The sequence below is a fragment of the Scyliorhinus torazame genome, chromosome 3 (assembly GCF_047496885.1).
Source record: "Scyliorhinus torazame isolate Kashiwa2021f chromosome 3, sScyTor2.1, whole genome shotgun sequence".
Classification (NCBI taxonomy): domain Eukaryota; kingdom Metazoa; phylum Chordata; class Chondrichthyes; order Carcharhiniformes; family Scyliorhinidae; genus Scyliorhinus; species Scyliorhinus torazame.
The window spans coordinates 4,955,467-4,969,087 of NC_092709.1; the positions used below are offsets into that span (position 1 = coordinate 4,955,467).

Below are 13,621 nucleotides of genomic sequence, written 5' to 3' on the forward strand. Positions count from 1 at the left end.
CACTGTACAGCAGTATAGCAACAAGGCCAGCAGCACGGGTTCAATTCCCGTACCGGCCTCCCCGAACAGGCGCCGGAATGTGGCAACTAGGGTCTTTTCACAGTAACTTCGTTGAAGCCTACTTGTGACAATACGCAATTATTATTATTTCTCCATTGGCTGCAATCCTATTTCCAGGAAAGAGGGATATGTGTCTGGGATGTGTTCCCTACACGGGCTTGAATAGACATTGGAGTAAAATGGCAAACTCTAGAAATTACGTCATTGTCATATTGTTAACTGATTTACTCTTGAGCTCAGGCAGGGTTTCTCCGATTCATGTTGTCAGGATCCGAGTGCCGAAGGTTAAATCCCGTTTCTTCAACAAAGAGTGAATCTAAATCCCATTAATCTGAATCATTGAGCTCCCAGTACAATGTATTGATCACTGAGCTCCCAGTACAATGTATTGATCACTGAGCTCCCAGTACAATGTATTGATCACCGAGCTCCCAGTACAATGTATTGATCACTGAGCTCCCAGTACAATGTATTGATCACTGAGCTTCCAGTACAATGTATTGATCATCGAGCTCCCAGTACAATATATTGATCACTGAGCTCCCAGTACAATGTATTGATCACCGAGCTCCCAGTACAATGTAGTGATCACTGAGCTCCCAGTACAATGTATTGATCACTGAGCTCCCAGTACAATGTATTGATCACTGAGCTCCCAGTACAATGTATTGATCACTGAGCTCCCAGTACAATGTATTGATCACTGAGCTCCCAGTACAGTGTATTGATCACTGAGCTCCCAGTACAATGTATTGATCACCGAGCTCCCAGTACAATGTATTGATCACTGAGCTCCCAGTACAATATATTGATCACTGAGCTCCCAGTACAATGTAGTGATCATCGACTCCCCAGTACAATGTATTGATCACTGAGCTCCCAGTACAATGTAGTGATCATCGACTCCCCAGTACAATGTATTGATCACTTAGCTCCCAGTACAATGTATTGATCACCGAGCTCCCAGTACAATGTAGTGATCACTGAGCTCCCAGTACAATGTATTGATCACTGAGCTCCCAGTACAATGTATTGATCACTGAGCTCCCAGTACAATGTATTGATCACTGAGCTCCCAGTACAATGTATTGATCACTGAGCTCCCAGTACAGTGTATTGATCACTGAGCTCCCAGTACAATGTATTGATCACCGAGCTCCCAGTACAATGTATTGATCACTGAGCTCCCAGTACAATATATTGATCACTGAGCTCCCAGTACAATGTAGTGATCATCGACTCCCCAGTACAATGTATTGATCACTGAGCTCCCAGTACAATGTAGTGATCATCGACTCCCCAGTACAATGTATTGATCACTTAGCTCCCAGTACAATGTATTGATCATCGAGCTCCCAGTGCAATGTGTTGATCACAGCTCCCAGTACAATGTATTGATCACTGAGCTCCCAGTACAATCTAATGTTCATCGAGCCCCCACTACAATGTATTGATCACTGAACTCCCAGTACAATGTATTGATCATTGAGCTCCCAGTACAATGTATTGATCACTGAGCTCCCAGTACAATGTATTGATCACTGAGCTCCCAGTGCAATGTGTTGATCACTGAGCTCCCAGTACAATGAAGTAATCACTGAGCTCCCAGTACAATGAAGTAATCACTCAGCTCCCAGTACAATGTGTTGATTACTGAGCTCCCAGTACAATGTATTGATCACAGCTCCCAGTACAATGTATTGATCACTGAGCTCCCAGTACAATGTATTGATCACTGAGCTCCCAGTACAATGTATTGATCACTGAGCTCCCAGTACAATGTACTGATCACTGAGCTCCCAATACAATGTATTGATCATCATGCTCCCAGAACAATGTATTGATCACTGCGCTCCCAGTACAATGTATTGATCACTGAGCTCCCAGTGCAATGTATTGATCACTGCGCTCCCAGTACAATGTATTGATCACTGAGCTCCCAGTACAATGTACTGATCACTGAGCTCCCAGTACAATGTATTGATCACTGAGCTCCCAGTACAATGTATTGATCACTGAGCTCCCAGTGCAATGTATTGATCACTGCGCTCCCAGTGCAATGTATTGATCACTGCGCTCCCAGTGCAATGTATTGATCACTGAGCTCCCAGTAAAATGTATTGATCACTGAGCTCCCAGTACAATGTATTGATCACTGAGCTCCCAGTACAATGTATTGATCACTGAGCTCGCAGAACAATGTATTGATCACTGAGCTCCCAGTGCAATGTATTGATCACTGAGCTCCCAGTGCAATGTATTGATCACTGGGCTCCCAGTGCAATGTATTGGTCACCGAGTTCCCAGTACAATGTACTGATCACTGAGCTCCCAGTACAATGTATTGATCACTGAGCTCCCAGTGCAATGTATTGATCACTGAGCTCCCAGTGCAATGTATTGATCACTGAGCTCCCAGTGCAATGTATTGATCACTGAGCTCCCAGTGCAATGTATTGGTCACCGAGTTCCCAGTGCAATGTATTGATCACTGAGCTCCCAGTACAATGTATTGATCACTGAGCTCCCAGTGCAATGTATTGATCACTGAGCTCCCAGTGCAATGTATTGATCACTGAGCTCCCAGTGCAATGTATTGGTCACCGAGTTCCCAGTACAATGTACTGATCACTGAGCTCCCAGTACAATGTATTGATCACTGAGCTCCCAGTGCAATGTATTGATCACTGAGCTCCCAGAACAATGTATTGATCACTGGGCTCCCAGTGCAATGTATTGATCACTGAGCTCCCATTACAATGCATTGATCACTGAGCTCCCAATACAATGTATTGATCATCATGCTCCCAGAACAATGTATTGATCACTGAGCTCCCAGTGCAATGTATTGATCACTGCGCTCCCAGTACAATGTATTGATCACTGAGCTCCCAGTAAAATGTATTGATCACTGAGCTCCCAGTACAATGTATTGATCATCATGCTCCCAGAACAATGTATTGATCACTGCGCTCCCAGTACAATGTATTGATCACTGAGCTCCCAGTGCAATGTATTGATCACTGCGCTCCCAGTACAATGTATTGATCATCATGCTCCCAGAACAATGTATTGATCACTGCGCTCCCAGTACAATGTATTGATCACTGAGCTCCCAGTGCAATGTATTGATCACTGCGCTCCCAGTACAATGTATTGATCACTGAGCTCCCAGTACAATGTATTGATCACTGAGCTCCCAGAACAATGTATTGATCACTGAGCTCCCAGAACAATGTATTGATCACTGAGCTCCCAGTGCAATGTATTGATCACTGAGCTCCCAGTGCAATGTATTGATCACTGAGCTCCCAGTGCAATGTATTGATCACTGAGCTCCCAGTGCAATGTATTGATCACCGAGTTCCCAGTACAATGTACTGATCACTGAGCTCCCAGTGCAATGTATTGATCACTGAGCTCCCAGAACAATGTATTGATCATCATGCTCCCAGAACAATGTATTGATCACTGGGCTCCCAGTGCAATGTATTGATCACTGAGCTCCCAGTACAGTGCATTGATCACTGAGCTCCCAGTACAATGTATTGATCACTGGGCTCCCAGTATAATGTATTGATCACTGAGCTCCTCCTATTGAGAGGAAGACACGCTTTTATATTGTTGATTGTGAATCGCTTTGGAATGCCTGATGCCAGAAAGGTGCTATTAAATACTTCTGTAGTGTGGTTACTATTGTAGTGGGTGAATGCAGCAACCATGTTTTGCACAACATGCTCCCAAAACAGAATTGTGGCAATTCTCAGAATTTTCTTTTTAAAGGTGACTTTAGTTAGCTATTGTGGGGGAGAACATTGTGGGGGAGCTTTCCTGTTCTTTGGAATTATGCAATCGAATCTTTTACCTATACCCGTGAGGATATATGGACTCTCAATTTAACATCTCGTCTGAAATAAAATAAGATGTTAGAATTATTGGTCGGAAACTGGGAGTTTACTGGTTTGGTGATATTTTGTTCCTTTTTTCCTGCAGCTGTTCCCTTTCCTCCGAGCCATCGGTTAACGATCAAGGAGGTCTTTGACCATGATGGGAAGCCTCGCGTGGATGTGCTTAAGGGTCATCTTACTAAAGAAGGTCGTGTGGAGGAGGCTGTGGCAATGCGGATTATAACAGAAGGTGCATCCATTCTCCGTCAAGAGAGGACTATGCTGGACATTGAGGCACCAGTCACAGGTGAGTTAATTTGAGAGTACGAGGATGTTAGTTTATCTTCATTGTCTGATTTGTGTTGTTTGATATCTGTGAAACCATGCTACACCAGCTGACATCATTGCCCTGGACCTCCCAGCCACCGGCTGGCCAGAGACTGGACATATCTCACAATGTGTGCAACCAGACCGTCCGGTCAATCACAAGTTACTGATTTCCTTCAGGGTGTCCAGCACCAGACCCGAAGAAAAAACATCTGATCTGAAAACTCGGAGCTAAGTGGGATCGCCTGAACTGCTCCCAACGTTCCAGGTTGTGCAGTGGGAATTGCTCAGAAAGTTTAAACTCCCTCTGGGATCTTTCCCTTTTCCCTGGGACCCTGATAAATTTTCCATCTTCAGAGGTGTCAGAAAAATCTTAATCTAATTCCTGGATAAATAAAACCAATGACCCCATCCCACCCCTCCCCATTCACTCTCACTGACCTCCAACTACCTCCCTGACCAGACTAGTCCCCACCGCACAGTTTCCCCAACCCCCAACACTTACTCACAGTCCTACCCACCTGCCCCCTTACCTCACCCACCCCACCCCCCTGCACAGCTCCACATCCCCCTGTTCACTCGTACGTTCACTAACCCACTGAGAAGCATCGGGACATTTAAACTCTTTACTTACCAGACCGAGTCTTCCCTCTGCTGCTCCCTACAGGTTTCCACCACTGAGTGAGTTTTGCAGAGCCCTCCATTGGGAGATTGGCCAGAGAAATTGGAGGAAGGTAAGTGGGTGGTTTGGTGTCTGACCAGGAAACCAGGATTCCAAGGCTGATTTGGAAGATTTGGGTTGTCCTCCTCGATGTTAATCGCTGCTCCCGAACTGCACCGTTCTTGACAACGTGGTGCCGTGACAAATCCCCATGTCTCAGCAAGCTGCCGAACCTGGAACACTGGGAGCAATTCATGCGATCCGAGCTCCGGGTTTTCAGATGAGATTGTTTTTCTTCGAGTCTTGTGCTGGACGCCCTGAAGGTAAATCGGTAACTTGTTGCAGGAAACGATCTTGCATTTCTGGCGAACCTTTCACCCTCTGGGTGTTCCAAAGATCTTTGCAGCCAACACAATATTTCTTCAAGTGGAGTCACCGCTGTGACCGAGGAAACGCCCCAGCCAACTGGTTTTCAATTCATTTTTAGGGATGTGGGCGTCGCTGGTTAGGCCAACATTTATTGCCCATCCCCAATTGCCCTTCAGAAGGTGGTGGTGAGCTGCCGCCTTGAACAGCTGCAGTCCATGCGGTGTCAGTACACCCACCGTGCTGTTAGGGAGGGAGTTCCAGAATTTTGCCCCAGCGACAGTGAAGGAGCGGCCGATATATTTCCAAGTCAGGGTGGTGAGTGACTTGGAGGGGAACCTCCAGGTGGTGGGGTTCCCAGGTACCTGCTGCTCTTGTCCTTCTAGATGGTAGTGGCCGTGGGTTTGGACAGTGCTGCCTGAGGAACCTTGGTGAGTTACTGCAATGCACCTTGTAGTTGGTACACACGGCTGCCACTGTTTGTTGGTGGTGGAGGGATTGAATGCTTGTGTTAGGGAGTCAATCAAGCGGGGCTGCTTTGTCCTGGATGGTGTCGAGCTTCTTGAGTGTTGTTGGAGCTGCCTCATCCAGGCAAGTGGAGAGTATTCCCTCACACTCCTGACTTGTGCCTTGTAGATGGTGGACAGGCTTTGTATTGTCAGGCGGTGAGTTACTCGTTGTAGGATTCCCAGCCTCTGACCTGCTCTTGTAGCCACAGTATTAATGTGGCTGGGTCCAGTTCAGTTTCTGATCAATGGTAACCCCCAGGGGATGTTGATAGTGGGGGATTCAGCGATGGTAATGGCATTGAATGTCAAGGGACGATGGTTAGATCCTCTCTTGCAGGAGATGGTCATTGCCTCGCACTTGTGTGGCACAAATGTAACTTGCCACTTGTCAGCCCAAGCCTGGATATTGTCCAGGCCTTGCTGCATTTGGACAGGGACTGCTTCAGTGTCTGAGGAGTCGCTAATGGTGTTGCATGTTGTGCAGTCATCAACGAACATCCCCACATCTGACCTCATGATGGAAGGGAGGTAATTGATGAAGCAGCTGAAAATGGTTGGGCCTAGGACACGACCCTGAGGAACGTCTGCACTGACGTCCTGCGACTGAGATAATTGACCTTTGAGCACCACAACCAGCTTCCTTAGTGCCGGGTATGACTCCAACCAGCAGAGAGTTTTCTCCCTGATTCCCATTGACTCCAGTTTAGCTCGGGATCCTTGATGCCGCACTCAGTCAAATGCTGCCTTGATGTCCAGGGCAGTCACTCTCACCTCACCTCTGGCATTCAGCACTTTTGTCCATGTTTGAACCAAGGTTGTAATGAGGTCAGGAACTGAGTGACTCTTGCGGACCCAAACTGGGCGTCAATAAGCGGGTTATTGCTGAGTAAGTGTCGCTTGATAGCTCTGTTGATGACTCCTTCCTTCACTTTGCTGATGCTGGAGAGGAGACTGATGGGGCGGTAATTGGCTGGGTTGGATTTGTCCTGTTTCTTGTGTACAGGACACACCTGGACAATTTTCCACATTGCCGGGTTAATGCCAGTGTTGTAGCTGTACTGGAACAGCTTGGCTAGGAGTGCGGCAAGTTCTGGAGCACAAGTCTCCTGTACTATTGCCGGAATATTGTTGGGGCCCAGAGCCTTTGCAGTATCCAGTGTCTTCAGCCGTTTCTTGATAAAAGACTGGCATCTGTGATGCTGGGGACTGAGACAGTAACTTCATTGCAGTGTTAATGTAGCCTTCTTGTGACACAAATAAAGATAATTATTAGATGGATCATTAGACTCAACACTTCTGGCTGAAGGTCATTGTGAATGCCTCAGCCTTGTCTTTTGCACAAATGTGCTGGGATCCTCCATCATTGAGGAGCCTCCTCCTTCAGTGAGTTGTTTAATTGTCCACCACCATTCATGGCTGGGTGTGGCAGTACGATAGAGCTTAGATCTGATGCATTTGTTGTGGAATCGCTTAGCTCTGTCTATTACTTGCTGCTTATGCTGTGTGACACACAAGTAGTCCTGTGTTGTAGCCTCATTTTTCGGTCTGCCTGATGTTGCTCCTGCCACGCTCTCCTGCACTCTACATTGAACCAGGGATCCCCTGGCTGGGTGGTAATGGTAGAGTGGGGGATATGCCGGGCCAGGAGGTTACAGAGTGTGGTTGTGTACAATGCTGCTGCTGATGATGGCCCCACAGCGCCGCGTGGATGCCCAGTCTGGAGTTGCTAGATCTGTTCGAAGTCTATCCCATTTAGTACGGTGGTAGTGCCATACAACACGATGGAGGATATCCTCAATGTGGAGACTGGGTTTTGTCTCCACAAGGACTGTGGGGTGGTCGCTTCTACCGACACTGTCATGGACAGATGCATCTGCAGCGGGCAGATTGGTGAGGATGAGGTCAAGTATGTTTTCCCCTCTTGTTGGTTCCCTCCCCGTTTGTCGCATACCCAGTCGAGCAGCTATGTCCTTTAGGACCTGTCCAGCTCGGTCTGTGGTGGTGGTATCGAGCCACTCTTGGTGATGGACATTGAAGTCCCCCCACCCAGAGCACATTCTGCATCCTCGCCACCCTCAGTGCTTCCTGCAAGTGGTGTTCAACATGGAGGAGTAACTGATTCATCAGCTGATAGTGGCCGGTACGTGGTAATCAGCAGGTTTCCTTGCCCATGTTTAGCCTGAAGCCAGGAGACTTCATGGGGTCCAGAGCCAACGTTGAGGACTCCCAGAGTAACCCCCTCCCAACTGTATCCCACTGTGCCCCCAGCCAGCTCTGCTGGGTCTGTCCTGCCGGTGAGACAGGATGTACCCAGGAATGGTGAGGGTGGTGTCTGGGACACTGTCTGTAAGGTATGATTCTGTGAGTATGACTATGTCAGGCCTTTCTTTTTTTTAAAAATATATTTTATTCAAATTTTTTGGCCAAACAAAACAATACAAAGGTTTTCCTTTTTACAACAATAAAACAGTATAAATAACAGTGGCCGTTTTTAACAAATAAATAAATAATATATAAACTAAATGGCAACTGCCATAACAAAAATAATAACTCTCCAAAAATAAAATCAAACAATCCAATATACATAACCTAGTACAAATATCTATACAAAAACACCCCTGAGGACCCCCCCCTCCCCCCTGGGTTGCTGCTGTTACCTTCCCATTTCCTTTATCGTTCTGCGAGGTAGTCAATGAACGGTTGCCACCGCCTGGTGAACCCTTGAGCCGAACCCCTTAGTGCAAACTTTATCTGTTCTAGTTTTATAAACCCTGCCATGTCATTTATCCAGGTCTCCACGCCCGGGGGTTTGACTTCCTTCCACATAAGCAATATCCTTCGCCGGGCTACTAGGGACGCAAAGGCCAAGACATCAGCCTCTTTCGCCTCCTGCACTCCCAGCTCTTCTGCAACCCCGAATATAGCCAACCCCCAGCTTGGCTCGACCCGGACCCCCACCACCTTCGAAAGCACCTTTGCCACCCCCACCCAGAACCCCTGTAGTGCCGGACATGACCAAAACATGTGGGTGTGGTTTGCTGGGCTTCTCGAGCATCTCCCACACCTATCCTCTACCCCGAAAAATTTACTGAGCCTTGCTCCGGTCATATGCGCCCTGTGTAAAACCTTGAGTTGTATCAAGCTTAGCCTGGCGCACGAGGACGACTAGTTTACCCTACGTAGGGCATCAGCCCACAGCCCCTCCTCAATCTCTTCCCCCAGCTCTTCTTCCCATTTCCCCTTCAGCTCATCCACCATGATCTCCCCCTCGTCTCTCATTTCCCTGTATATATCCGACACCCTACCATCCCCCACCCATGTCCCTGAGATCACTCTATCCTGAACCTCCTGCGTCGGGAGCTGCGGGAATTCCCTCACCTGTTGCCTCGCAAAAGCCCTCAGTTGCATGTACCGAAATGCATTCCCTTGGGGCAACCCATATTTTTCCGTCAGCGCTCCCAGACTCGCAAACGTCCCGTCTACGAACAGATCCCTCAGTTGCACAACCCCCGCTCTCTGCCATGCTCCAAATCCCCCATCCATTCTCCCCGGGATAAACCTATGGTTATTTCTTATCGGGGACCGCACCGAGGCTCCCGTCCTTCCCCTATGTCGTCTCCACTGCCCCCAAATTTTTAGTGTTGCCGCCACCACTGGACTTGTGGTGTATTTCTTCGGGGAGAACGGCAACGGCGCCGTCACCATTGCTTGTAGGCTGGTTCCCTTGCAGGACGCCACCTCCAATCTCTTCCACGCCGCTCCCTCCACTTCTCCCATCCACTTACACACCATTGAGATATTGGCGGCCCAGTAGTATTCACTTAGGCTCAGTAGTGCCAGCCCCCCGCTATCCCTGCTACGCTGCAAGAACCCCCTCCTCACTCTCGGGGTCTTCCCGGCCCACACAAAACTCATGACACTTTTCTCAATTCTCTTGAAAAAAGCCTTCGTGACCATCACCGGAAGGCACTGAAACACAAAGAGGAATCTCGGGAAGACTACCATTTTAACCGCCTGCACACTACCCACCAGTGACAGGGGCACCATGTCCCATCTCTTAAAATCCTCCTCCATCTGTTCCACCAATCTTGCTAGATTAAGCCGGTGTAAGGTTCCCCAACTCCTGGCTATCTGAATCCCTAAGTACCGGAAATCTCTTGTCACCTTCCTCAGCGGTAAGTCACCTATTCCCCTGCTCTGCTCCCCCGGATGCACCACAAACAGCTCACTCTTACCCATATTCAATTTGTACCCCGAAAATTCCCTGAAAGTCTGCATTTTAAAAAATATATATTTTATTCAAGTTTTTTGGCCAAACATAACAATACGTAGTGTTTCTTTTGCACAACAATAAAGCAATATAAACAGCCGTGGCCAGTTTTAAACAAATAAATAAGTAATATATAAACAAAACTAAATGGCAACTGCCTTGTCCAAAATAAATACTCTCCAAAAATACAATCCAATATACAATTACATATACCAAATACCTATACATATACAATAACATCCCTGAGAGTCTGTCCGATTCCTCCCCTCCCCCCTGGGTTGCTGCTGTTATCTACTTCTTTTCTATTCCTTCTATCTTTCTGTGAGGTAGTCGACGAACGGTTGCCACCGCCTGGTGAACCCCTGAGCCGAACCCCTTAACACGAACTTAATCCGTTCTAACTTTATAAACCCTGCCATATCGTTTATCCAGGTCTCCACACCCGGGGGTTTAGCTTCCTTCCACATTAACAATATCCTGCGCCGGGCTACAAGGGACGCAAAGGCCAACACGTCAGCCTCTCTCGCCTCCTGCACTCCCGGCTCTTCTGCAACCCCAAATATAGCCAACCCCCAGCTTGGTTCGACCCGGACCCCCACCACCTTCAAAAGCACCTTTGCCACCCCCACCCAGAACCCCTGTGGTGCCGGGCATGACCAGAACATGTGGGTGTGATTCGCTGGGCCTCTCGAGCATCTCACACACCTATCCTCTACCCCCAAAAATTTACTAAGCCGTGCTCCAGTCATATGCGCCCTGTGTAGCACCTTAAATTGTATCAGGCTTAGCCTGGCACACGAGGACGATGAGTTTACCCTACGTAGGGCATCAGCCCACAGCCCCTCCTCAATCTCCTCCCCCAGTTCTTCTTCCCATTTCCCTTTCAGCTCATCTACCATGATCTCCCCCTCGTCCCTCATCTGCCTGTATATGTCCGCCACCTTACCGTCCCCCACCCATGTCTCTGAGATCACTCTATCCTGCACTTGCTGCGTCGGGAGCTGTGGGAATTCCCTCACCTGTTGCCTCGCAAAAGCCCTCAATTGCATATACCGAAATGCATCCCCTTGGGGCCTGAGTGTCTGCATTATCTCAGGCATCCCTTCCACTGGGTCCGCAACATACAGCAATAAATCATCTGCATACAAGGATACCCGGTGTTCTTCTCCTCCCCTGAGCACTCCCCTCCACTTCCTGGAGCCCCTCAGTGCTATGGCCAGGGGCTCAATCGCCAATGCAAACAGTAACGGAGACAGGGGACACCCCTGCCTCGTCCCTCTATGAAGACGGAAGTAATCAGACCTCTGTCTGTTCATGACCACGCTCGCCACCGGGGCCCTATACAGCAGCTGTACCCATCCGATATACCCTTCTCCAAAACCAAATCTCCTCAGCACCTCCCACAGATAATCCCACTCCACTCTGTCGAATGCTTTCTCGGCGTCCATTGCCACCACTATCTCCGCCTCCCCCTCTGGTGGGGGCATCATCATTACCCCTAGCAACCTCCGTATGTTCGTGTTCAGCTGTCTCCCCTTAACGAACCCAGTTTGATCCTCGTGGACCACCCCGGGGACACAGTGCTCTATCCTTGTCGCCATCACCTTGACCAAGAGCTTAGCATCTACATTTAAAAGGGAAATGGGCCTGTAGGACCCACACTGCAGCGGGTCTTTTTCCTTCTTCAAAAGGAGCGATATCGTTGCCTCCGACATAGTCGGGGGCAGCTGCCCCCTTTCCCTAGCCTCATTAAAGGTTCTCGTCAGAAGCTGGGCCAGTAAGTCCATATACTTCCTATAAAATTCCACCGGGAATCAGTCCGGTCCCGGGGCCTTCCCCGCCTGCATGCTCCCAATCCCTTTTACCACCTCCTCCATCTCGATCTGTGCTCCCAGTCCCGCCCTCTCCTGCTCCTCCACCTTGGGGAATTCCAGCTGATCCAAGAAACACATCATTCCCTCCTTCCCTTCCGAGGGCTGAGCCTTATATAACCTCTCATAAAATGCCTTGAACACCCCGTTCACTCTCTCCGCTCCCCGTTCCATCTCTCCCTCCTCATCTCTCACCCTACCTATCTCCCTCGCCGCTCCCCTCTTCCTCAATTGGTGGGCCAGTAGTCGACTCGCCTTCTCTCCATACTCATATTGTACACCCTGTGCCCTCCTCCACTGTGCCTCTGCCTTACCCGTGGTCAGCAGGTTAAACTCCACATGTAGCCTTTGTCTTTCCCTGTACAGTCCCTCCTCCAGTGCCTCCGCATATTGCCTGTCCACCCTCAAAATTTCTTTCAGCAATCGCTCCCTTTCTTTACCCTCTTGTTTCCCTTTATGTGCCCTTATGGATATCAGTTCCCCTCTAACCACCGTCTTCAACGCCTCCCAGAACACTCCCACCTGAACCTCTCCATTGTCATTAAGCTCCAAGTACCTTTTGATGCACCGCCTCACCCTTAAACATACCCCCTCATCCGCCAATAAGCCCATATCCATTCTCCAGAGTGTGTGCTGTTCTTTTTCCTCTCCTACCTCCAGGTCTACCCAATGTGGAGCGTGGTCCGAAATAGCTATGGCCGTATATTCCGTCCCTGTCACCTTCGGAATCAGTGCCCTTCCCAAGACAAAAAAATCTATCCGTGAATATACTTTGTGGACATGGGAGAAAAATGAGAACTCCTTACTCCTAGGCCTACTAAATCTCCAGGGGTCTACTCCTCCCATCTGCTCCATGTAGTCCTTGAGCACCCTGGCCGCTGCCGGCCTCCTCCCGGTCCTGGACCTCAACCGGTCCAACCCTGGATCAAGCACCGTATTGAAATCTCCCCCCATTACCAACTTTCCCGCCTCCAGGTCCGGGATACGTCCCAACATACGCCTCATAAAATTTGCATCATCCCAGTTCGGGGCGTATACGTTCACCAGAACCACCGCCTCCCCTTGCAATCTGCCACTCACCATCACATATCTACCCCCACTATCCGCCACTATGGTCTTTGCCTCAAACAGTACCCGTTTCCCCACCAAGATAGCCACCCCCCTGTTCTTCGCATCCAAACCCGAATGAAACACCTGCCCCACCCATCCTTTACGTAGTCTGATCTGGTCTATCAGTTTCAGATGCGTCTCCTGCAACTTCACCACATCTGCCTTTAATTTCTTTAGGTGTGCGAGTGCCCGTGCCCTTTTAATCGGCCCGTTCAGCCCTCTCACGTTCCACGTGATCAACCGGGTTGGGGGGCTCTTTACCACCCCCCCCCCCTTGTCGACTAGCCATCCCCTTTTTTAACCCAGCTCCTCACCCGGTTCCCACGTACCCGTGTATCCCCCCCGACGGCGCCCTCCCGCCTCGACCACCCCATCCCATAACAGCTCCCCCTTCTCCTTAGCAGCAGCAACCCAGTTAACCCCCCCCCCCCCCTCCGCTAGATCCCTTCCTAGCGTAGTTGCACCCCCCATGTTGCTCCCAGAAGTCAGCGAACTCTGGCTGACCTCGGCTTTCCCCCTTGTCCTCGGCCCCCACTGTGCGAGGCCCCCTCCTTCCTGCG

At 49.3% G+C, this 13,621-nt stretch overlaps 1 protein-coding gene across 5 annotated transcripts in view; it reads left to right on the top strand.

Annotated features, from left to right (window-relative positions):
- LOC140408257 (protein phosphatase 3 catalytic subunit alpha) overlaps positions 1 to 13,621 on the top strand; it is a 459,377-nt gene that overhangs the window by 173,492 nt on the left and 272,264 nt on the right. For all 5 annotated transcript variants that reach the window (XM_072495215.1, XM_072495212.1, XM_072495214.1 and 2 more), the window contains exon 2: positions 4,054 to 4,254. In XM_072495215.1, the coding sequence (XP_072351316.1) occupies positions 4,054 to 4,254 (201 nt within the window). The remainder of the gene's footprint in view (positions 1 to 4,053; positions 4,255 to 13,621) is intronic.